The sequence below is a fragment of the Chaetomium fimeti genome, assembly GCF_033439085.1.
Source record: "Chaetomium fimeti strain CBS 168.71 chromosome Unknown B0H64scaffold_2, whole genome shotgun sequence".
NCBI lineage: Eukaryota > Fungi > Ascomycota > Sordariomycetes > Sordariales > Chaetomiaceae > Chaetomium > Chaetomium fimeti.
In genome coordinates this window covers 3,730,742-3,753,744 of record NW_026944330.1, presented here as the reverse complement: position 1 = coordinate 3,753,744, position 23,003 = coordinate 3,730,742, and the positions used below count along the sequence as shown (strand labels likewise).

General features: G+C 56.4%; 6 protein-coding genes across 6 annotated transcripts; 5 read left to right on the top strand and 1 right to left on the bottom strand.

Annotated features, from left to right (window-relative positions):
- Nucleotides 1-1,186: 1,186 nt before the first annotated feature.
- On the top strand, nucleotides 1,187-2,364 carry B0H64DRAFT_98212 (uncharacterized protein). The gene has a single exon (XM_062809056.1). The coding sequence runs from the start codon at nucleotides 1,535-1,537 to the stop codon at nucleotides 2,135-2,137; it is 603 nt and encodes a 200-aa protein (XP_062662855.1). The 5' UTR covers nucleotides 1,187-1,534; the 3' UTR covers nucleotides 2,138-2,364.
- Nucleotides 2,365-4,617: 2,253 nt separating this feature from the next.
- B0H64DRAFT_388156 (uncharacterized protein) lies at nucleotides 4,618-5,664 on the top strand. Its single transcript, XM_062803253.1, has 2 exons — nucleotides 4,618-4,753; nucleotides 4,837-5,664. The coding sequence occupies exon 2, from the start codon at nucleotides 4,885-4,887 to the stop codon at nucleotides 5,518-5,520; it is 636 nt and encodes a 211-aa protein (XP_062662854.1). The 5' UTR covers nucleotides 4,618-4,753; nucleotides 4,837-4,884; the 3' UTR covers nucleotides 5,521-5,664.
- A 5,418-nt stretch (nucleotides 5,665-11,082) lies between these two features.
- B0H64DRAFT_355360 (uncharacterized protein) lies at nucleotides 11,083-12,651 on the top strand. Its single transcript, XM_062801556.1, has 3 exons — nucleotides 11,083-11,676; nucleotides 11,748-11,954; nucleotides 12,014-12,651. The coding sequence occupies exons 1-3, from the start codon at nucleotides 11,513-11,515 to the stop codon at nucleotides 12,489-12,491; spliced, it is 849 nt and encodes a 282-aa protein (XP_062662853.1). The 5' UTR covers nucleotides 11,083-11,512; the 3' UTR covers nucleotides 12,492-12,651.
- Nucleotides 12,652-14,626: 1,975 nt separating this feature from the next.
- B0H64DRAFT_317455 (uncharacterized protein) lies at nucleotides 14,627-16,496 on the top strand (the record flags this gene model as incomplete). The annotated part of the gene is made up of 3 exons (XM_062800334.1): nucleotides 14,627-14,756; nucleotides 15,008-15,216; nucleotides 15,318-16,496. 3 exons carry the CDS (start codon nucleotides 14,627-14,629, stop codon nucleotides 16,494-16,496), a joined length of 1,518 nt encoding a protein of 505 aa, XP_062662852.1.
- A 1,066-nt stretch (nucleotides 16,497-17,562) lies between these two features.
- B0H64DRAFT_388127 (methylenetetrahydrofolate reductase-domain-containing protein) lies at nucleotides 17,563-20,287 on the bottom strand. The gene is made up of 2 exons (XM_062803252.1): nucleotides 20,110-20,287; nucleotides 17,563-20,024 (listed from the first exon to the last, which is right to left on the bottom strand). The coding sequence occupies exon 2, from the start codon at nucleotides 19,962-19,964 to the stop codon at nucleotides 17,868-17,870; it is 2,097 nt and encodes a 698-aa protein (XP_062662851.1). The 5' UTR covers nucleotides 19,965-20,024; nucleotides 20,110-20,287; the 3' UTR covers nucleotides 17,563-17,867.
- A 701-nt stretch (nucleotides 20,288-20,988) lies between these two features.
- B0H64DRAFT_98048 (uncharacterized protein) lies at nucleotides 20,989-22,564 on the top strand. Its single transcript, XM_062809055.1, has one exon. It carries the CDS (start codon nucleotides 21,146-21,148, stop codon nucleotides 22,478-22,480), a length of 1,335 nt encoding a protein of 444 aa, XP_062662850.1. The 5' UTR covers nucleotides 20,989-21,145; the 3' UTR covers nucleotides 22,481-22,564.
- The last annotated feature ends 439 nt before the right edge of the window (nucleotides 22,565-23,003 follow it).

Below are 23,003 nucleotides of genomic sequence, written 5' to 3'. Positions count from 1 at the left end.
ATGACCGGCCACGTTGGGGAAGTCGGGCCGCTTTGCGGTGCTCTGTCGCTATCTTCTAGCTACATACTGTGTGAGCAACGTTCTGGTTGAGCGTCCGAAAGGTAGCGACACAGCCAAGTCGAAGAGGCACTGTCCTTTGTGTCCTTTGCATCCACAGTAGAACCGTGCAGGCGGTGCTCGACATGAGATGGTGTGTGCCGAGTAACGATCAACTAGCCTCAATTCCTATCGGACAGCCGTGCCGCGTTTTGTTCTGGAACTCGCGCGTTGTTGACTCGGGGAAAGCGGGCGGCGTTGGGGCGACCGCTCTGGTGCAACGCTGTCTTTTTCGCCTGAACTTTTGGAGGGAGCTCGGGAGACACTTAACCAAAACGAGGCATAGTCGAGAGGAGCGTTGCAACATTGTCTGTATGGTACGGTAATCCCGTCGTCAGAAAAACCGCCACTGGGAGACGCCGGTGTCCGAGGTAGGCTGGGCAGGCTCGGCAGGCTCGGCAGGCTCACAACACCCGGAGCCAGCACCGCACAAAGTTGTATTTTTGGCCCATCTCGAAAGTTCGGAGCTACCAGGGAGGGAGGAAATTCAGGCGGACTCGGCGGGGCTCAACGGCACGGCAAACTTGGCGGCTCGGGCATGGGGTTTCCCCATGTGCCTTCCTGATTCATTTTCCTTTCCTGCCATGAGTTATGACGATTGGTGTTTACACAGTCGGCTCCTTCCTCTCTCGTTATTTCACGATGTCGTTACCCACCTCTGACTAGCGGCTGCCCCTTCCTCCAGTGGCCCAATTTAAGAAGGCAGTTTGCGGGGTTGAGAAACCGAGACTCGGCCATGCGCGGGCCCAAGATCAATTTTACCGGCGGCCATGCTTCCTGGCCTGGTGTTTGCTCCTCTCCGCACATTCATACCTCGCCTATGGTTGTTGCGACTAACCCGTGATTAGCGAACTCGGGACGGGTTCTGCCTATACTTTTAGACCAGGCAGTGCATTCTCTCCACGCTATGCATGAGTTCTGTACTCACTCTCCTTCGAGGTCAGCTCATCAAGCTCTGAGCTCAAGCAGAAACACAGTGCGTGCTTGCTGTGCTCGTCGTGCTCGTCGATCTCCGAAGCCCAACCCTGCAACGACTGGAGACATTCGAGAAAAGGCTAATATGGGCAGATGGGATGACGGGGTCGGGACATCGCTGGCTCGATCCCAACTTCCTGGATCGCTGGTGTGGAACGGCGGATACTTGCGAGAACTGGGCACCACCCACTCATTCGTCCACCTTCCCTTCCCAGCACAACTGCGAAGAAAACCGACGTCTTGGAGAAATCGAATGCCGAGGGGCTGATGGCCCAAGCGTCTGTGGGTGGTCCCGGTGGGGTTATTGAAGAAGTGGAGATCCCCAAGGGCGCTCAGACCCTATCGTTTTGACAAGAGAGACGAGAAGGAGCGGTTCTGGCGAAAGTTCCTCCCTTCTTCTGACACAAAACAGTTTCTCCACCATTCGCTCCCGGGCTCCCAAATCACCCCGTCGTCATGATGCATGAAGGATCGCTGGTTGCGCCGAGAGCGCGGAGAACGCCCCCTACTTTGTCCAAACGAACGTCTCCCCGTTTCGACTAGGAGACTAGTTAGCCGGGCCCTCGCAGTGCGTCGCCAGTCACATCTCGTCTCCGAGAAACGCCACATACTTCGCTTCTATGCAATACCGGCCGCCGCTGCCCCCATCCAGCATCGTCCGGCTGATTTCGCCATCACCCCATCCGTCATGCCGCCATTCCGCTGCTCGAAGAAAATAAGACGGGGGCTCGCGGCCCATCCGTGTGCAGTCGCCAAGACACGAGGTGCAGGAGCTGAGCTTGCTCCATCAACGGGCAGAGCAACAGCCGAGTTCAAGACACGTGGGAACGCTGCGGCAGTCCAGAAACGAGCCCTGGTTGGCCCCCCGTGCTCGGCTTGTTGTGAACTGAACTCTCCATCTGACCCCGATTCAGCTGATCTTTTCACTGCCACTGTCACTGCCGCCGCCGGCCGGGCAATGACAAAGACCGACAGCTCGCGAGCAGACCGAGGGGTGGTGCAGTGGAGAAACCCCCCACTCACCGGACGTCCTTTGCAAACCAACACACAAAATGGTGGATGCTAGAGCGGCATCGCTGGTGGCTCGAGACTGCTTTCCACAGGACAGTAATCATCCGAAATTCGACGAGAGGTGGCTTAATATTGCCCTCTCATCGAGGACCTGCATCTCTCTTCTTTGGAACCGGCTCACTCGCCACGCATTACTGGACCGTCCAATACATTCCGTGGGTGTAAATTACCGTGCATACATGGCAGAACCAACGGCGCCAGACACGGGTTCAGCCGCGCCAGCACGTCGGCCTGCGACGCAGATCTTCCGGGGCCTCTTGCACCCGCGGTCGACGGCCCGCCGAGCGCTACAGAGATCGACCGTTGAGGTGGATGAACGTATCGTCAACCAGCGAGCCTTTGTTTACGAACGCGTCCTGATGAAAGAACATCCACTCATCTTATCATACCCACAGCGGGCAAAAGGGCTCTGAGTCGACGCCTCCCCAAAATGGTTAGTTGCATGGCGTCATATCGCCGTCCGAAGATTCTCCGCAAAAAAAAAAAAAGAAAAAAAAGGCTCAAAAAATATCGAACAATCTCTCCTAGCTTCAAGTTCTTGCCAACTCCGGCTCTCGACGGCCCCATACTGTGTAACTGATCGAATTGCGCAGGGTGATGCCCAGGCTCTCGGATCTCCACGGAAAACGCTAACTGTACGAAGACCGAGCATCTCAAAAGACACACCGGCGGAAGGACATCATGGATGCCATGGGGCTCCCGCGAGCTAACCCGCTTGAGTACAAGGCAAACACTAGTCTCATCGAGAAGGGGGAGATTGTTCAGGGCCGCACGCCCTGGCAACCGTTCATCCTCGGCGACACGTGGAAGAAGAACTGACGGCAACAGTGAGTGACTCGGTCACATTCTCGCGCTGTTGGCGGAAAGTCATGGGTAAGACAAGGAAGTGTCTAGATCGACGTCAACATCTCGGGGAACTCCCGCATCACAGCCTGCATGCCCGTGTCTCGGGAGTTTGTCCCAAATGGTACCATTTCTGTGACGACGTTGAGCCGTCATTGGCCGCCACACCGGCAATCCAAGCTCGTTGGCGCTTCAACATCGGAGACTTCTTGAGTCTCGGTGTCAGAGATAAACCGCGCGCTGCGCTTCTCTTCCGCGGCCCCTGTTTTTTGTATCTGGCCGGCCGGCTGGAGAGGCGTTTCCCGCGGGCGAGTGACGATTTACGACACCGATCGTCCGTTGCACCACGTCTCATGGGGATGTGTATGTAAGTGCCAGTCGGGGGTCGGAGTTTTGCCTGGGGGTTCAGTCAGGGGGATGAACGCTCGGCTTTTCAAACAGGACACTGCATGTGTTGAGGGAAGCAGTCAGACTGAGGTTGCAACAGACACCTCCTGCCTTGCAGCCGGTGCCATATCGACGCAGCGTACATAAAGTGCGTACCAGGTTTGGGCTCGACCGACCGAGACGGGATCAACCGGCCCGCTGGTGCAAGGCAACCGTTGACTCTCTTTTTGACAAGAGATGGGACGAACGATACGGTCCCGTCCCTGTCTCCCAGGCGAACGGCCCGCAGCGCAAGAAGGGAAAGAAAAAAGAAAAAAAAAGCCGAATGGCGTGCCTCGACATGTGAATCTGGACCCGGTTCGGTTTTGTAGAGTCGTATGGATGGATCCCACCCTTTTCCATTCGTGGAATATCGTGCAGCTCGCATGCTTGCGTTGGGCCTGTTGGTTCCAACCCCTTTTGCCCCCGATGTGCAGCAACCACCACAGGAGCATGCTCTCTCTCCTGTTGTCTGTGTCGTCTCGCGGAACACTCGGCCTTGTTTTGCCTTGAGCCTCCTTCCCGCAGGAAGGGTGCACTTGCAACCCCCCCCTCTCTGTTCTGGTGCTGCGTCGTCCAGACTGCGTAAACATAGCCGAATCCGAGCTGCTGTTCGTTCGACGGTCGACCACCTGAAACAAGGTTACATCTGCCGGGGTGCTGATCAGGCTCCTGCAGCGTGGTGTAGAAAAACCTAATTTTGTTGGTGCCTCGGGGATGCAGGGCGACGTCTTGGTTGTGGAATCCCCCCTCGAGGGGGGGAACCGAGATCTGGCCACAGAAGCGCAGAAGCGAGAAGCCGGGAAGGCAGCCCCCGTGGGTGTGGAGTGTTCCCGTTGGTGGTGGTGACGACGACGGGTGGACAACGACGATGACGATGCAACCACCACTGCCTCCACCACGGCGAGGACGAACGCTCCGCTGCGGCCCGCGCAAGAATTGAATCTTCGGGGCTAGGCCCTAGGAGGGAGGTCGAGAGCTATGCGAGCTCCGGACCGCACTGTGCAATACGCGTCCTCTGCTGTCTTGTAACGTAACGATGAGAGGAACAATTTTCACGTGCGAGGTCTTTTTTCTCCGGACATGGAACCGCGTGTCTTTGATTTTGATCCTCACGTGGCCCTCTCATCAGTGGTGCGGTTGATGAGGGGATAGTCGCGGTCTTGGCCACTGCGGAGTTTGGAGACGTTGGAGCCGCAGTGTCGGTTTTTTTGACTCTTCCCCCTGTTCCTTGCTGTGACCTTGATTTTTACACCGGTTTTCAACTCCCTGGGAGGGCTCCAGTGGCTCCAATATGGTGGAGAGGGGAGAGGTTGAACTGCCGCGAGGGGTAACACCGCAGGTAACAAGCATCCCCGTACTTGCCCCGTGCTTGCTTCGAGAAATTCAGGGGTAACAACTGATCACCAAGCCCCTCCACAAAAGAGCAAGGTTGATTGATGAACGAAGTCCGGCTCCCGCGATGATGCGGTGATGCGGCAAAAGTCATGGGGATTCGACGCGAACAGCCGAGAAACAGATGCCGGGGGAGGATGTGACAGGGGTCGTCAAGCGCAGATCTGGGTTCCGTTCCCCAGCCCAGGATTTATCAAGCGAGCCACTATCAATCGGAGACTCCACGACGAGAAAAGAGCCGGGTGGATTGCCTCGTTTTTTTCTCTGACATCCTCATCCTCGTCTGTCAAAGCACGCGGCCTGTGGACAACAGAAGCATGGTCGTTGCTTGTCGGGTCAATAAGGGACGAGATCCGGAAAAGGGGTCCATTAAGTGGGGGTACAGATCAGAGAAGCCGCTCGTCAGATCCGGAAATACGGCAGCTTGCAACGCTACGGACGCGGTTTTGGGACGACGCCAGACCCGAGTGGGGGGGAAGTAGCGAAACTCCACGTGCCGGGGATCCTTCGCATTGCCGAGATGGGTGGTTTTGTTGTATTGTTGTAACCCTCCGCCGCTGGCGTCGTATGGCATGTGCGCAGCAGGGTCGCATCTTGCTCCTGTTGGGATGGCTCGTTTTCGATAGTTCCTGGGCAATTAACATCGAACGTTCCGTCATGTTGCGCTGTGATAATGCGCAGGGAACTCCGATAAGATCGACGCTTGTCTCCTGAAGCCATGTTGCTGGGTCGCTCCCCTGCATCGGTATTTCATAGCACTCTCTGCCAGCTGTGAACGGGAGCTCCAGTTGAACAAGAATCAACACCGTGCTTTTGCTCCAGCCGCCAGATATTGAGGAACCCACCGGTTGTCCGACTCCCTCGCTCGACTGCCGAAGCCCCCGGACCCCGGAGTGGATCCAGGCCCGATGAGGTGACGACCTCTACGATGGGTGGATGGGTACTTGTAAAACCAAGACAAAACCGCATGGGGTTGAGTTGGTTTGACCGACGGCATTGGCTTGCTCCTCTTCCTCGGGGTGGCTTGTCCTGTGGACGGACAATTCGTAACCTGGCTTCCGCTTCCGAAGGGGGCCAGCAAATCAAGCGGTGTGTCAGCCCCGAGTACCACAAAGCACCACCAAACGGGAAAAGGTTGTCGAGCGGGAGCGCAATGGGAGATCGCCGCCGCAAGTGCCGTGGTTTTGGCATGTTGATCGATGGGGCGGGCGCCAGTGCGTGCGTGGCGGGCGAATGAGAAGACAAGCACGGAACCCGAGAACGATGCAGGTTGCCGTTGTCTGGGACAGGAGTGGGGTTTTTGGGTGTCATCAAACAAGTCAACTCGTCCAGTCTCCCTTGCCCGAGGCTTTCCTGTCAACAATCGACTTCGGTACCAGCGTCTTGCTTGTGAGTAACCAAGGCGGCCGCAGACAGCGCATCAATACGTGATGACTTCGGCGACGCCCTCCCGTGCTCTCTTGGCCTCACCACTGCCGCGGCAGGCTTTCGGGGCTGTCGGGACGATGATCTCAAGCCACCTTGGCGCCATCGCGAGGGCCAAACGGCAGCTAACTTGATATGTCCAAAGGCGTGGCCTATTTTTAGGGGCGGGCACCACACGGTAATTTGTGATGTGGTCCGTGTCATTTTGATGGTGGACGACGGCCTCGTCATACGTCCAATCAACGTGCCGCGGGACTTTGGCCGAGACATTGGCTCGTGGGGTGTCCCCCCATGGAAGCCGGGGTCAAAGGCCCCCGACCCTGGGAGCATGGCATGGGGTTCCTCCAGCTTCGAGAACAGCGGATGCTGAAGGCGGCTTCCTTCGAACCTTGCGTTTTTGCGCCGCAGTCCTACTGCGTACCCGGTGAGGCGTCAGAAGGAGAGCGTCCGCCGAGGCACGGAACATTGGCATCTTTCGCTGCGTTTCGGTACCAGAATTTTCGTCGGTCCCATCCTCGGTCCTGCGCTTCTCAATGCTTGTCCGGCAATATCGAAGCGGCAATTAGCCTGTTCACATGGAACGGGCCCGCCTCCAGGTCGACCTGGTCAGCTCTGACCTGAAAAGAACCCAGCTCTCGCTTCGGCAGGGATATCATTGGGCTGGTTGCGCCGCGTCTGTGTTAAGTCGGCATTTCGCTCCGTGACAGTGAAGGCAACGCCCCAAGCTCAACGGACCTCCCTTTGCCACCCGTCTCCGATCCAATTTTGCCAAGCCCCGCGGCGTCTGAGCCGCTGCTCCCAGCTTTTCTCCCGCCTCGATTCTTTCCATTGCCTCCGGGGCAAGTTGGCGGCACCTCTAGCCTCCGTTCCGTGGATCGCGGGCCCCGCATACTCCATCTTGCTCGTTAACTCGCGCAGCCTCTGCAGTACCGAGAGCGAGGCGGGGAAAAGCATGCGTCCGATTGGTAGGTTGTTGGATGCGCTCCATCCCCAATACCGACTCAAATTCTCTCTCCGTTGAGGGGCATAGATTAGATGAACCGATGTTCCTGCAGTTCTCGCCTGTTGCCCAGCCTCGGGAAAGCAGCTAGTCTGCCTGGTCGAGATGAATTGGCCTCCAATGGCGAATTTGTATCTCGGAGAACCAGCCTTGCCGCGACGACTGGACACTCCCATCCCGCTCGGCTTCTAATAAAAGAACTCGACATCATCCCGGATCTGGGGAATTCGGCAGAGCTGGCCCGTCCGAGGGTCCTGTTATAAAACAAAGCACATAAGATCCGGTCTGGATCTGCATACTCTTCGATCCCGTGCCAACCTTATTTGTTTGATAGTAAGTGCCATCATCACCCGAAATGAAAATAATGGTTTCCATATACCGAACAATAAGACAAGCGTTGGATCGCCATGCAGGAAAGCCAAGGCAGACAATTAATTGACCTTTGAGCTCGAACTCTCACCGTTGTCTTCGCAGCAGCATGTTGTCGCCCCCAAAGGAAGGTGGCTGGTAGATGAAAGCATTCGATAGTCGCGGGACATCGGGACGAACAGCTGCTTCCTTCCAGAGGCTTTTGGGGTTCTCGAACGAGATCGGATGGCAGGTCGCATGCTCCTCATGCCAGCGTCTGCAATCTCGGCAACGTGCATGCAGGGCGACGGCCTCGGCAAACATATTGCAACAGCGAGGTGTCGATTTGAGTAGGATCCCCGTGAACGCGACCATCGTCCCAAGGATCGACCCCCGTCGCCGGCTTGCGGTTGGGACCAATTGAAAAATTATGCATCACGGCTCCGCACCGGCTTGTCACCGGGAGTGGCAGCCGGGGTTGTACTCAGTGTGGAATCGCGCCCAAAATAGAGTCCAATCGCGGGCGGTGGTTGGGGTTCCTTCGCCGACGTCTCGGTAACCGGCGGATGGGGATTGATGAGACGAGAGAGATATGAAAGCCACTCTCCTGACTCGCGAGTCCATGGATGGCGTTTGGGCGCGCGGGCGGTGGAGACATATCTCGGAGGACCCACGTTCTCGAGGTGTTTGCTCTGTCTCCGGGCAGAAACGAGTATCTCTCGGAGCCGGAGCCCCGACTCGGGACCGGACGTTGGCGAATGTGAAGATTTCCGCCGCTAGTAAACAGCTCGCAAAACGTGATTGATCTGTCTTGTCTCAGTGCGCTTGAGACAATACTGGGGTTTCTTCAGCACAGCTCAACACCAACCCGGATTTTTATGGTCACCAGCGGTATCATAGCAGGTTGGCGAGATCTCTTGAGCTCCATATGCTCCTCTGCACAAAATGCCTGATACTTGAACGGTTGTGGAAAAAAAAAAAAATTGGACTCGAAAGTCGGCGGCGCTCAAGGGGTTCGGTCGAATTGATCCATCGGCTCAAGCTAATGCAGTGGTGAAGCCAATCCTAGTCGGTTTATGAACCAGCTTCCTTTCTCAAATATCTTGTAGGATCCCAGGCTGGTTGCTTCTCTACCGGGGCAGATCTTCTGGAAGTCAGAGTTCGTCGAAAGTCAACAATCCGCAGTGTAACATTATGCGGAGTGTAAACCAAGAGGGTGCTGATAGGCGAAGCGTCCGCACCGTCCCAACGAGAAAGCCGCCGAGTGCGGCCCGAGTATTGAGGCGATCGGCCATTTTTTGAGTGTGCGTCCGCAGTAACGCCGTGGGAAAACGGTCCCTGAAAAGCAAGGGTCTTTTGCTCCTCTCAACAGCACAGCAGCCGGCCGAGAGTGATTCACCAACACTGTCCAGCAGCACATGCTTCGGAAATAAGGTTGAAGAGCACGCAGACGACTACCGGCAGACATTCGTGACACGGGCTGCGCCAAGTCCTCAGTTGGACCAGCCGTCTGATCCAACTGGGGTTCAAGGGCCGACTTTCCGAACACGTACAGGTGCCGTCACCCGTCGAGGGCGCACCAGTCTGGGGAGGACGCCTCACGAGCTACACCGGCAGTTTGCCCATCCAAGAGCCGGCACTGCAGGTGTTTTCGCCACGCATGCGTGACCTGTGATGAAGGAGCGGGGCAATTGTGCCTGGTCGCCGATTTGAAAAGCCGCCTCCTGCAGGACTTCCCCGGCCGGAGGTTGGACTAATTTCACCCCCTCGAACATCCTCCCGTAGCGGAGCGAGTTGCCGGCAACGTTCAAACCATCTGACCACTCTCTGGGGTCCTAAGGTCCTGAGCAACAACCAACGTGGTCTTGGAAACGACGTGGCATTGCTCATACTCCGTCGTCGCTTTCATCGGAGCAGGAAGGACGCGGCGGTCCTTGCGGAATTGGTGCATAGCTTCTCTGAATCGTACATTGCATTGAGTTCTCTGAATTGCGCACAGTTGGGCCGGACGACCGGTTAGATGAAGAGTCGCTCTCAAGGAAGTCTAGAAAGGCTCCCGGATCCGAGGGGGTTGCTCATTGTCTTGCCGGAACAAAACCGCACCACTGGTCTTCCTCCCCGATCTGAATCGGAGAGTTACGTTTTGACTGTGGCGGGTAACCGGAAGTTTAGTTGCTGCACTCATAGATTGTATGCACATCACCACGGGATTGTACGGTGAAGAGGCGGGTGGTTCATGCCTAGGCCGCCGGGAACTGGTCAGTATCATGCAAGATACTGGACACGGTCAATGCCGCATCCGAGACCGCATGTCGCGTCGGCAACCCGTTGGGCTCGAGCGGCGTAACTTGGCCTCCGCTCCTAGCGGCATCGTTCACTTCTTCCCGGATTCCCTTTCATCACAGCGAGGAAGAGTGAGATAGCGGTGTTGAAGGCAGCCAACCGACCGACCGAATAGATATTTACTATGTGGTTATTATCAACGTGGGGTATCTCCAAAGTCTGCGGCCGAGTGGGAACATGCTCACCCGTTGTCATTCACTTCGTTGTCTCTTCTCCAACAACGGCGGAAAGTGCCGAGTGCCAACGTGGTTTTCTGTGAGCCCGGCCGCTCGGGTTGAACGTGTATTGGTCATTGGCCTCTCTGCCCTGCGGTATTTGCGCAAGCCGAAACCCAAGTTGGTCGGTGATCGCCGAAAGCAGCCGGTTGCGAGTCATCTAGAATCGGTCGCTTCACCGGTTTCTCTTGAACCCGAACCAAGGCGGGGCTGACGAGAAAGTTGAGGGGGCTCCATGGGCTTTAGCCATGTATGCGCTTGCCTGTTGCCGTACTTCATCTCCCTAGCGCCCCTAGGAGTACACGACTGAGCCATGAGTGAACTACGCCTAGCGAATGTCTCGAATGTTCGGGCCAGCGTCGGTGCCGTGAAGATACCGAACGAATCGGACGGAGGACCGGGCCATGACGGAACGCCTAGGGAACCACCAAGAACACGTTCGCTCCGTAAACGACTGGCCACGGGTCGGCGCCGGCGAGGCAAACTACCTTGCTTCTTCCAAGCATGATCCGATTTCTATCTGGAGGTTGGAGTTAGTACACAGTTCCTCCTTTCCTCGGGCTGTCTCAAACCACAGAGTACTCGACCTGCGAGCAGCTTCTGAAAATGAGGGGCATTGGGTAAACCTTACCAGTAAATCCCCGGAAATGCGAAACATTTACACGTCGGACAGCTTCCAGCTACTTGCCAAAATACCAGCAAATAGGATAGAAAGGAATGTTCCTGAGCACCGCTCTTTGTATGGTATATTCAATGTAGGAGACTGAAAGAAGAGCAATCCTTGAAAGGATAGGGACTTAGGTAGGTAGGTAGTTAGAAGTGGCGATTCTGCAAACTTGAAATGCTAAGATTGGATATTAAGGCAATTCTCTCACATATTGCAGGTTCTGTCAGGCAGAAGTTGACGTCCACTCCTTCCCCTTTTTGATTGATATGGTTGTGTGAGAGCTGCGGTCGTGAACCTGGCAACCGTTGCTTGCACTTGCCCAAAGCAGGTGAAGATTTAGCCAGCCAGCTGCTGACAGCTGCACCAAAATTACATGAGACCTGCCGGCACTTGAGACGAACTCCACAATTTTGGAGCTTCCCGTCGATCCCGCCGCGCGTTGATGCGCTGGTTTGGCCCACAGAGCCGTTCTGGAACTCGACCTCGAAACCTGAAATTTTGCATCGCGCAACTGCCGCCGCCCTTCGTTTATCGCGTCGTCGAAGTTGACAGTCGCCGAGCCTTCCCGGAATGACCTGCAGATGAGAATACGCTCCTCTCCCGTGTCAATTGCCCTTTCCCAAGACCGCTCTCGCCGCCGATCCTCCCGGGCCATCCTCGTGATACCAGACCACCAACTACTTCCGTCCGCACGGTCCCATCGGCAGTATGGGCTGGTTGACGACGCTATCGGGGTACCTTACCCCGGCATTCCTAATTTTGTCGCCGGTGCTTTCGTACAGCGACCAGGCCTACTCGATGCATCGGACGAGATCTAGCGCCGGCTTCTCCCTTGATATTCCGCTTATCATGCTCGTTGCATCACTGCTCAGGTTAGTTACGGCCGGCCCGGGCTCCCAACGCGCTCCTTTGGCACCGACTAACAACTTTGCTTCCACCTCAGGATATTCTATTACCCCGGTGCGAAATATGACAGTGCGCTTCTTGTCCAGTCTTTCGTCATGGTTGCCATGCAGGTGATCCTGCTAAAGATCGGCCTGGACCACCGGCCGGCGCCGTATTCGAAAGGGGGGGACGCCGCGGTCCCGTTCGCTCGGGTAAACGAGTCTCAGAGGCCATTCAACTTCTGGCAGTGGAGGTCGCCGAAACCGTGGGTTGCTCGCACACGATGGAATACCAGAGATAAGGAGGTGCTGACGTCGGACGTAGATACTGGCAGTGCCTGCTGGCCCTGTTTGTTGGCCTCGTAGTCTGCGAACTGCTGCTCGCGCCCGTTCCCTGGGTGTACCAGTCGTATTCGTCGTTGATCGGGGTCATTGGCCTCTCGGTCGAGGCGACGCTGCCCATCCCGCAAATTTTGGCGAATATGCGGTCTCGGTCCTGCAAGGGATTTCGAGTCTCAGTGCTTGCCAGCTGGCTGATCGGTGACAGCATGAAGATGTTCTGGTTCTTCACTTCGTCGACGTCGATCCCTCCGGCGTTTAAGATTTGCGGCATGTTTCAGGCTGCGTGCGACTCGTTCCTAGGCGTGCAATACATGATGTATGGTGACGGTGGGCCAGCTGCGAAGGAATCTCCAAGCACCACCACCTGGCAGCATGAGCTACAGCCAAATGGGTTTGCCACGGCAAGCGGCCATAGCAACGCAACAGGCCGGAGGACGTCAACAACAGAGAAGACGATATGAAGTGCATGATGATAAAACGTGCTTGGATAGACTTAGACGATTAATAGAGGCCTGGGCTTATGATATGGGTCTTGCCATTATAGACTGTAATGTACGGTTTATTTGCAAAGGGGTGTCAAGTGCCTCCTGAAATTACAGGGGTCAGTGACAGGCCAGGGGGTTTGTTGACGAAGGCTTCCAGTGCTTCCATTGGGTTTTGCCAAGATGGTGAATCGGTGTTAGCAAGCAACTTGTAGCCACAATAACCCAACCACAAATTGATGGAGTTGTCGAGGAAATGTTGGATTATCAATGCATCGGGGGGTTCCCATAGCATTAAAGTCCCTCCCTAGCGTTCTATTTTACGCATTATCAGCAATATGACACCAACCTCCAGGGACTTTCCTCGGCGACAGCAGTCCATAGCAAACTAGAACTAACACACTAACCCATCTTCAGCTTTGGCATGGAGACAATCAGCGCATGCGGTCAGCCTTGTGAATTGCATTTTCTTCCTCTTTCAACCCTCAATTACAAGGCTGCGTGCCACAGTCCCTTAACAGCAACAACAACCACACATTCATTCAACCTCTTATCTTATTAGCGATCAATCTCAACACCATCCTTACTACATATGACTTGCTCTGCATAACTGTCCCGGCTGTCCTCGGTTGCACCCTGTGCATGGGTTGGATCAGGGCAACCAGGAGGACGACTCAGGGAAGGTCTGCTTGAAAATCCAGAGTTTGTTAGTTTGTTAACCTGTGAGTTCGTCTTATTTTAAGTGCATCCATTCATGGTTGTACCTGGGTTCGGGCCATTTCGCCTACATCTGAGTTCAAGTCAGAGTCCTCTTTAACCCCTTTCTCATATCCCCGATTGCCCCCCCTCGTGGCTCCAGCCCAACGGTAGCTGTTGTGGCCATTTTCACATTTCCCATCGAATCAATCATCAGCCCTGAAATATCTCTTCATGTTTTATCTGGTCAACTTTGTTCAAATCCTTTGAGTAGGACCACTCTTTACTTTGCCTGGCTTGTTTCCGAGGCAACCTCTCTCACACAGAGCACCATCAACCCCCTGCCTCACCACATTCACATATTATTGTCTTTACAGTTCATTTTGAGTCTTTTGAGTCTTTTGCTCTTTTCATCTTGCCCCTTTTTTATCAGACCAGAAGCAACCAGTTCGGTCTCACAGTGCCACGGCCTCCCCACTCACAACCCCCTTTATTGATTACCCCTGAATATGATCAGATGAACGTTGTTTGGATTTCACCAAGTCACCATCTTCTTGGTTTATTGCGATGATGCTGTCAACTAACTGGGCCCTTGTAGGTTTTCCACACGGCCATTCTCTCTTCTTCACAACGCCTTGGTCAACTCACAGGCCGGCCTGTGCTCCCATCAACAAGCTCACCATCGCCAAATCAGGCGGCCAGTTCCGGGCCCGGCGGGTTCTTTCCAGATATCCCACGTTTATTTATTATTGCCCACGATTTCAAATTGCATTTCCTTTCTTTCCCTCTTTTCTACAACTCGCTCGACTCAACCGACCGATCTTCTTTCTTCCACCACCAACATCGCATCGCGGCCAGCTCAAGAGTTCCAACCTCTCGCGCCACTATCAAAAGGTATGTAAACCATTCTTCTTTATGCTATCGCAGATTTTTTAGATAGCGGCACCTACGAGGTTGGCGGCGATAATCGAGTTCTTTCTGTCGGTTGCCCCGACTCGACCTCGAAATTGACCCAAGTGGGCGCCGTCTTTCCTCACGCCGACTACCAGTCCTTCATTGTCATGATCAACTTGAGCTCGGATTCGAAGCACTCCTGTCAGAGACTTGAGAGCTGCCTTATCTGAATTTTACTCGAGAGATCCTTCTCTTCTTTTCTCGAGAGCTGCGAGCGATACTTCAGCCGACTCGGCTTTCCTCCTTTTTCAATTCCTTCCACTTTCACCATTTAGCAATTGACCACAAATCTTTGCGAAGGGGTTCCTTTTCGTCTGCCATCTCGGCTTTTGCCTACGAAAACTTCCAAGTTTTCTAAATTCCATCACTGACCTCGAACCTGCAGCCTCCTCACCCACTTCTCTTCCTACCTGCCGCGTTCAAAACGCAAAAGAAACAAGAAAAAAAGAAAAAGAAAACCGAAAATGCCGCCCAAGGGAACTCCGGCGAAGGAGAGGAAGGAGAAGCTGGCTAACTTCAAGTCGTACGAGGCGCAGTCGCGTCTGCTTTCCGCGTTGGTTGCCACTTTGGGCAACCATCGCTTCGACTACCAGAGTATGTAAAGGTTTTCTTTTCTTCTTCTTTTTTTCTTTCCTTACTCGCACGCCTTTCTTTGTCCCCTCTCGCTACTCCCGACCACTCGTCGGACTCACTTGACCATTTTGCATGCTTAGGCCACGGCGGGCGGGCGGGAGCGACGAGAGGGACGGCAACGAGGGCACCCATCTCTTGCCCATTCGACTTGTTCGTTGGATCTTGTACATCCGGATTCTGGAACTGACCATGGTACCGTCCGCACTCCTCAGCGATTGTCCAGTTCCACGGCGGAGGGGCCACGGCCTCCTCCATGGAGCACAAGTTTCGGATTGTCAGGGCCCAGGCCAAATTCATCAAGCGCCTGACGGAGGCGGGAAGGGACCCCGGGGACTACGATGTCCCATCCTTGAAGCAGGACGCCGGTAAGACTAGTCGCCTCTCCCAGCCAACCGCCGCCGTCGTTTCCGCTGCCACCGCCGTTACCGCCACAGCCGCCGCCTCAACACCGCAACGAGTGACTGAATACGTGCTGGGGAGCGAGCCCTTGATCGAGAAACAGCAGCTGACTTGACTATAGAGATCCAGCAGTACTTTGGGGAGAGCACGCCCGACGGGCTGGCTTTCCAGTTCCGCGGCATCAAAAAGGGCGGCGACGTCCTCAAAGCGGCTGCCCAAAAGGGCGAGGACCCCGTCGGCGCCTTTGGCGCCCATGTGAAGGGCGGTGCTCGCGCGGCGAGCAGTGTTCCGGCCACGCCGAGCTCGACGAAACGAGCTCGGTCCACCAAGGCCACCGCGTCCGGCTCGGGCGCCACCCCCACCAGCAAGCGCCGCAAGGCCATCAAGATCGAGCCCGAGGCCGAGTTCGACGACGACGACGATTCGCCCGAGGCCGACTACTCGGAGCTTGACACTACGCCCACCAAGATCAAGCCCAAGGATCAAGGCAACGCTGGTCAGTTGGTTCCTCGCTCCGCCTGGGCCAAGCCCGCCGAGAACCCCAAGCAGCCCCGCCAGGTCGCCATCGCGCCGGCTCCTCCTCGTCGTGTGACGCCGCGTCCTGCGGCCCCCTCGTACACTCTGGCGCCCATCCCGGGCATCGGTTCGTCGTCTGACCTACCCAACGGGTACACCGATCCCGCCACCGGTTTTGGTTACAATATTATCCCTCCTACCACCATCGCCAGCGCTTCCCCGTCTGTTGCCAGCTCCCCAGCCATGGGCATGGCCACCGCCCGCCGTGGTTCCGCGTATTCGAGCGGCAGTTACACCGCCGCTAGCAGCCCGGGCACTCCGAATATGACCTACTCGGACACGGCTCCTGCTCCGACCACGAACATGGGCCGCCAGTATCCCTCCGCTCACACCACCACCGCCATGGCCGACATCAACATGGTAGCGCACAACCCCGTGTCCACCACCAACACGTCATCCTTCAACATCAACAGGTTCAGCTCCATGCCTTCTCCTACCCCGTCCACCCAGGACTTGAACACCCCTCAGGCGACCGCCTCTACCAACACGATGGCTGCTAGCACCTCGGGCGTGCATGCGACCGCAACCTCGTTCGAGCAGGATGACGACTTTACTCCCGCGTTCACCGGCCATGCTGCTTCGACCGGTTACGCCACCACCGGCGGCAACAATCGGGCGTACAGCAGCTTCGACCAGCGTGAGGCCGAGCTTGCTAACCAGATGGACTTTGGCGGGTTTGAGGAGCAGGATGAGGAAGGCGATGGGTGGGATGCCGGTGATATTTAGATTGATTTGGCTACTCGGTCGGCCCTGGAGTCCGCTCACACAGGATATGGCAACGGCCTGATCCCGAGATGGGGTGCTTACTTACCTACCCACCTCTCACTCTTCGACACCGATCCCGAGACATTAACCACCTACCAACCGCAACCTCAATCGTCGCCCCTAATCCTAGACGGCTCATCTACAAGTAATCCAGCATCATCGGCATCGAACCAACCCACATGCCGCCGCAACAAGAGCAGCAGCAGCGACGATCTCCGGGTGGTGCACATAACAGCCCAACTCCCTCATCACCAAGCTACCTTGGACGTTCCCTCGGGGATCACACCTCTACCCCCATCCATCCATGCATACATATCTGTACCATAACCGCCTGCCCGACTCTGCCCCCTTCTGCCTTTCCGGCGAGGCCGGCCAGTCAGTCAAAGGCAGCCAGTCAGTTCGGACCGCGACACCCAACATGCAGCATTTACCACCCAGCCGCGACACCGCAGCTAGCACCAGCGCCCATGTGCCGCTGCCTTTTATTTCCCTGCGTTTGTCTGTCTCTTTTTTTTGGCACCTCCCCTTCCCGAACTTTATGATATTAAAACGGTTGATCGATGGATCAGTCGGCCGGCGGTGTGGGCATTCATTGCTCAGTACTCAACGAAAAAAGGAAAAAGCTCGAGTCTGGTCCCGATAGCCACCGGCCTGTCTCCTCGCATCTTTTTGTGCAGAGGAGGAGGAGGAGGTGGAGGTGAGCGCCGCAGGGCAATTGGACCTGGGTGTAACCCGATGGCATCAACTCGGCTTGGGGGGTTTCAGCTTGGGGCCTTCTTTATGCTCAGTTCTCGGTTATCGGATCGGCAGAGGGAGGCTATGGGTGGCTAAAAGGGAAGGGGATGGGTTACGAATGACTTTGTCGTCTTTGTTTTTTATTACGAATTTGCTCGACGGTTACTTCCGAGCCCAATGTACTCTAATATGTCTCCGGTCACGATTATGGACCGACAAATTTAATCATATATCTAAATCCGCCGTGCCCGTCTCCTGATGCCGCGACGAGCTTTGGGCAGTTACCCAAGGTCACAGTCTGGGATTATTTGGGGTTTCATGATAGGAGTTACCCCTTTCCTCAGGCTAGGTCACATCAAGGTTTCGACTGCGCGATAGGTTCATGATTACATCTCCTTTCTAGACCTGGCACAGGTAAGCTGCCATAAATATCTCTCCATGCCCCTAAGCTACGACCATCCCACACAGTCTCGCCTACCTATCCCAGACACGACCCAGTATCACTTTTCGCACACTGCATGATCCAAACCGCCCGCCGCCATGATTTCCCAGCCGACCGCGCTATCTCTATTCACCCCCTCTCTCTATCAAAACCCCTCAACCAAGCAACAAGTCCCACAGCGCATCCGCCTCCACGAAATCATGATGAATGATATTCACCAACCAGGCATCGCCCCTGACACCCTCCAGGAACCCCTCGCTCCGGGACCCCTTCTCGTAGATCTTGGCCCACTCGCCCCAGATGCCAAAGGCCTCCTCGGTCCAGGCGCGGAAGCTGACCTCCTCGATGATGGTCGGGGTGACGATCTCCTTACCCGGAAACACGCCCCAGGTGACGGCGTTGGTGCTGGCCTCGCGCTCCACGCCCTCGGCGGCGGCGGCGGCGTCGGCGGGCGGCAGGGCCGTGGTGTCGGAGCTGACAAAGTCGCCCCGCCCGTTGGCCGCGTAGAAGCACACGACGTCCTTCATCTCGGGCCGGCTGAGCTTGCGCTCGAGCGCGGCCCAGTCGCGGGAGGGGAGGAAGAACTCGACAAAGGCCTTCTGGAAGACGAAGCCGTTCTGCGGGCCCCAGCCGAAGGTGGGGTCGCTGGAGCGCAGGCCGTTGACGGCGGGCTGGGAGGCCAGCGTCCACCAGCCCTTGGAGTTGAGGGCGACGAGCTGGTCGCGGATCTTGTCCGTCTCGGCGCTGAAGCTCTCCTCGCTCCAGGGGATGGTGGGCAGCTCGCCGCGCAGGTGGCGGATGAAGATGGCGCTGATGTCCTGCGGCGACACGGGCGCGCCCCAGAGCTGCCGCGCCTGCGCCACCGTGACGTGCAGGCTGACGCCGTAGCCGTCGATCTGCCCGTACGCCGGCGACCGCGCGTCGCCCCACCGCCCGTTGGGGAAGTCGTCCCACGTCGCCTCGCGGCCGAGCACGCCCTCGCCCTCGGAGATGGCGAGCGTGTTGGCGCGGGAGTTGATGGGCTCTGCCGGCACGCTGGCTTCCAGCTGCGTTGCTTCCCAGTCGGGGTATGAAGTCGACCGGCCCGGCACGATGACTCGGTCGCGCGGGTCGGAGCCGACCGAGGGTTTCCGCCGGAGGGGGTCGTGCGAGGACGGGTCGGGCGTGGACCCGTTGATGCGCAGGAGGCGGATATCCGGGAGCGGGCCCTGGTCGATGACCGCGTTTTCTTCTTCGGGAGTGATTGGGGAGATGAGTCCGGTTCTTTCGACGATGAACGACACGGCTTTTTCCAGGTTCAGCGTGTAGAAGTGGAAGCCTCTCGGCTCGTCGGTCCTGCTCTTGATCTCCTTGATCTGCTCGACGATCTCGCTGACAATATCCACGCCCACCTCCTTCACCTTCTCGTCGTCGCCCTTCACCGCGTCCAGCCGAGCCATGAGAGAGTCGGGAATGTTGGCATGGCTGAGCTTCGTTGTTCGCTTGATCATCTGGTAGCTCTGAATCGGCATCAGACCGGGCAGGATGGTGATGTCCTTGAAGGCCCCGCTCGGATGCTCCCTCAATGTCTTTTCGAAGTGCTTATACGCCTCAACGTCGAAGAATAGCTGGGTCATGATGAAGTCGGCGCCCGCCTGTGTCTTCTCGACCAGATACGGCAGGTCGTGCGCCAGGCTCTGTCCCAGCGGGTGGCTCTCATCGGCGTGGCCCTCCGGGTATGCCGCGACACCGATACAGAAGTAGTCGCCGTGTGTCTTGCGAATGTAGCGGACAAGGTCAACGGCCCACGTAAATTCCTCTTCTTCTTCTGGCTCTGGTTCGTTAACATCGCGATACTCGGCCCTTCGCGGCGGGTCTCCTCTTAGGGCGAGAATGTTGCGGATTCCGAGAGCTTTGGCATCGTCAAGAGCCTTGTCGATCATGCGACGACTCATGTTAGTGCAGGTGAGGTGCAGACATGTTGTGAGACCCAGCTCTCGTTGGCAGATCTCGGCCAGTTCGAGCGACTTGATTGCTGTCGAGCCTCCCGCTCCCCAGGTAACGTTGACAAAGAGCGGCCGAAGAGCCCTGGCCATGCGATCGAGACGACTGCGAAGGTTGGAAAAGCCCATGGCGGTCTTGGGCGGAAAGAACTCGAGCGAAAAGTAGTCCTGCCCCGCGGGCAGGGCCGCGATCTTGTCTGTGATTTTGTCCATGGCGTGGCTCTTAGCGGCCTCTGGAGGCAATTCCAGACTGGGAACGAGGTCGCCCATGGGTTCTGTTTTTTGATGTTGTATGTTCGAAGTGCTAACTCGACGAAAACGGAGATAGATCTAACTAACCGTCAGTTGACACAGGACCCGGTAACGGTAGCGGGGTAGAAAGCCACCTGGGCGGCGTTGGGCAGCAGCGACTAACGAATAAATGGAATGAATGGGTCTTGATTTTCTGCAACGACAACAATTAAGGCGGGAAATGGGCCCCTTTTCTAATTTTCTGAATGTAGAGCAAGTTCAGACGATAGTCCAGGTCAAACTAGTTCAGATGCTAGCCCAGCTCGCCTAGAAATTCTCTTTATCGGGCAGTTACACGCTGTGCGGTCGCCGGCAGAAAGCCAACCCCACCTTTTACGTAGCGTCGGAGAGCGTGTTCGCGGGCAGTGGTGGGGTAACGCACTGTATTTTACGCGGGGCCGGAATAGTGGGGCCGGCAGCTGTGTTCTGCGACGGGACTTGACGGGAGAGCCCAGGGTACTTGCGGGCGAGACAGGGCCGCCTCGAGATCTCAGCCTGCCACGGTGAGAGATCGCCCCAAACCACCTAGCAGGCGGCAGTCTGATTGGTGAGACTCGATCATGTGGTAGTGTACCCGGAGATACTGTACCGGATCGACTGCGATTTACAGCTGCAAGGGAAAGCTGCGTCCCCGGGACGAACAGGCAAACCCCCACTCCTCGGCGTGGCAGGAAGAGAACGTGCTCGGGAGGTTGCAATCCTGAACTCCTGGGATATCGAAACCGGGATGCCGACAGACCTCGCGATGCGTGGGGTAGCTCGGTATAGCCGTCTGCATTCACCGTGTCCGCCTTACCGCTGCCGTGACGAGAATTTGAGAATCCCCTCCTTGGGCGCCACGTCATATTATGAACGTTTTAGGTATGACGCTTAATCATGTCATGACCGCCTCGGAGAGTACGCGCCCCGACTTCGTCTGAATTGAAGACTAGCGGAAGTACTTCGTGCAATGGCCATCTCATTAGGTACCTAGTAGTAGCGTTATTGCCTTCCACATCGATAACCTCGGTCTCCGTCAATCCCCAATCCATCTCTCTTCGGCATCGTTCTCCGTCCCCTATGGAAGTCCCCCGCAAGACTAAGTTGCACTTCCGCCTTCTCATCTCATCCACGCCGTCACTCGTCAAACAAACGCGGAAAGACCTAGATTATTGCTAACCATGTCTCTAAATTGCCCCAATTGCGGCGCCCACCTCACCGTTGCCCTCGCCGGTCACTCGACGGCCACATCCGCCGCCGTCACCACGCCGCGACCCAAGAAGCCCGTGCTGGGTTCTTACAATGTTAACCCCACCGATGCTGACCTCCGACGGCTCAAGCAACTCATGTGTTTCCCGTTCAACCCGTTGTCAGGATGGAAGCCAACTCAACCGACCATGCGCCCAGTCGTGTCCGACAAGGAAGACGAAGTCGGGATCCTGAAGGACTGCCGCGCGCGCCAGACCCTGGACCGGGTAGCGAGAAAGATGCATGCCACCATCCGTGCCGTCGGAGAGCAGTCGGCCGACGCTCTCCTCGAGTCGCGGCGGCGCAACCTGACTCCAGATGATCTGCACCCTCCGATGCACACCATTTTTGAAGCCGTCGGCGCCATGATATACGCAATGGAATGGACGAGTGGCCAGCCTCGGGCCGATGATCTTGTGCCAATGCCGGCCGGCGCCGGCACTGCGCCCCCTCAAGCCGCGATGGGGCCGTTCGAGCCCGGGTACGTGTTGAAACCTCCGTCCGCGTACTCGTCTGGGTTCGGGTTGGAGCTTCGGCGCCTGTTTGAGCTCATGCTCGTTATCGACTATGGGTTTTCGGCCCACCCAATCTGCGGGCCAATCTGCGGGCCAATCTGCGGACCAATGCTTCTCCCAAACACTTGGTTTCTTCGCGCATGGTCTGATCTCGAAACTTTCTCTGACTTTCTTGTGGGATTCGCGCGGCTGTGGAGATGGCGACAGGGTCTCCCAAACGACAAATCATGGGGCCTCATTGCCCAAACCACGAAATATTGGGCAGATACTATTGGGCTAAGAGTGCCAGTATGGGACGTTGCTACCATGATCTACTATTACCGCCTTCATCGAAAGCCGGTTGACGCCGAGGACCACAAGAAAGGGTGGATAGGATACACGGGGGTTCTACAGGAGATGATCGCTGAGGTCCCTACCAGGGGAACAGATCGACTGGAACGCAAGCTATCGCTTGATGCCCACCTCCTCATTCCAAGATTCGTTCGAGACCGAAAGCTTCGGACACAGATGCTCTTCACCGCGCAAGATCTTGCGGCCAAGCACGGCTGCCAACTCGCGCCTATCAAGATGCCCAAGCCACCAATATGGCGGAGAGTATTCGGCCGGGTCCCGTCCCAACAAGGGCGTGAGGACAAAAAGGAAGGTCACGAGGACCTGAAACTTATTGAAGGTCTGGGATGGGAGAGTAGAGGAGAGGGAGGTCTTGATCCCAGCGGTGCTAGTAAAAGTTCGCATAAGACTGTGATGAGCTAAATACAAAATGGTGGCAGCTGCGGCGGTGGACGACAAACCATACTCTCCCCAATACTTTCTCCTACCATCGGCAGATAGTCCCCCCCCCCCCCCCCCCCCCCCCCCGTTAATAACTATGACTGGTACAAGTGTTGTTTGAATTGTCTCGATTGCGATTCAGAGTCGGAGTCAGGGTAACGGAGCCCACAGCAGCGGCAGAAGCGCAGAACAGGTCGGGCATTGAGATGGTGAGAAATCCCGATTTCTCAAGGTGTGTGTGATTGCCAGCCGCGGGATCGTTACAGATGGCGATAGGGTGTTTGGATTTGGCGCCGATGGTCGGTCTGAGAGCGGCATGAGAGAAGTGGAATGGCTTTTTGGTCTTGCAAATTTCGGCCGAGATGGGAGCAGCGCAACGCCAAGTGAGTGGAGCAGACAGCAACCGGTGAAGATCTAAGATGTTGCGTTGGGTTGGTGTCAGCCGACGCTACCTGTGTAATAAATGGGTTGGGTCAAACATACCTGTGCCCTCGGAAGGTGGTGA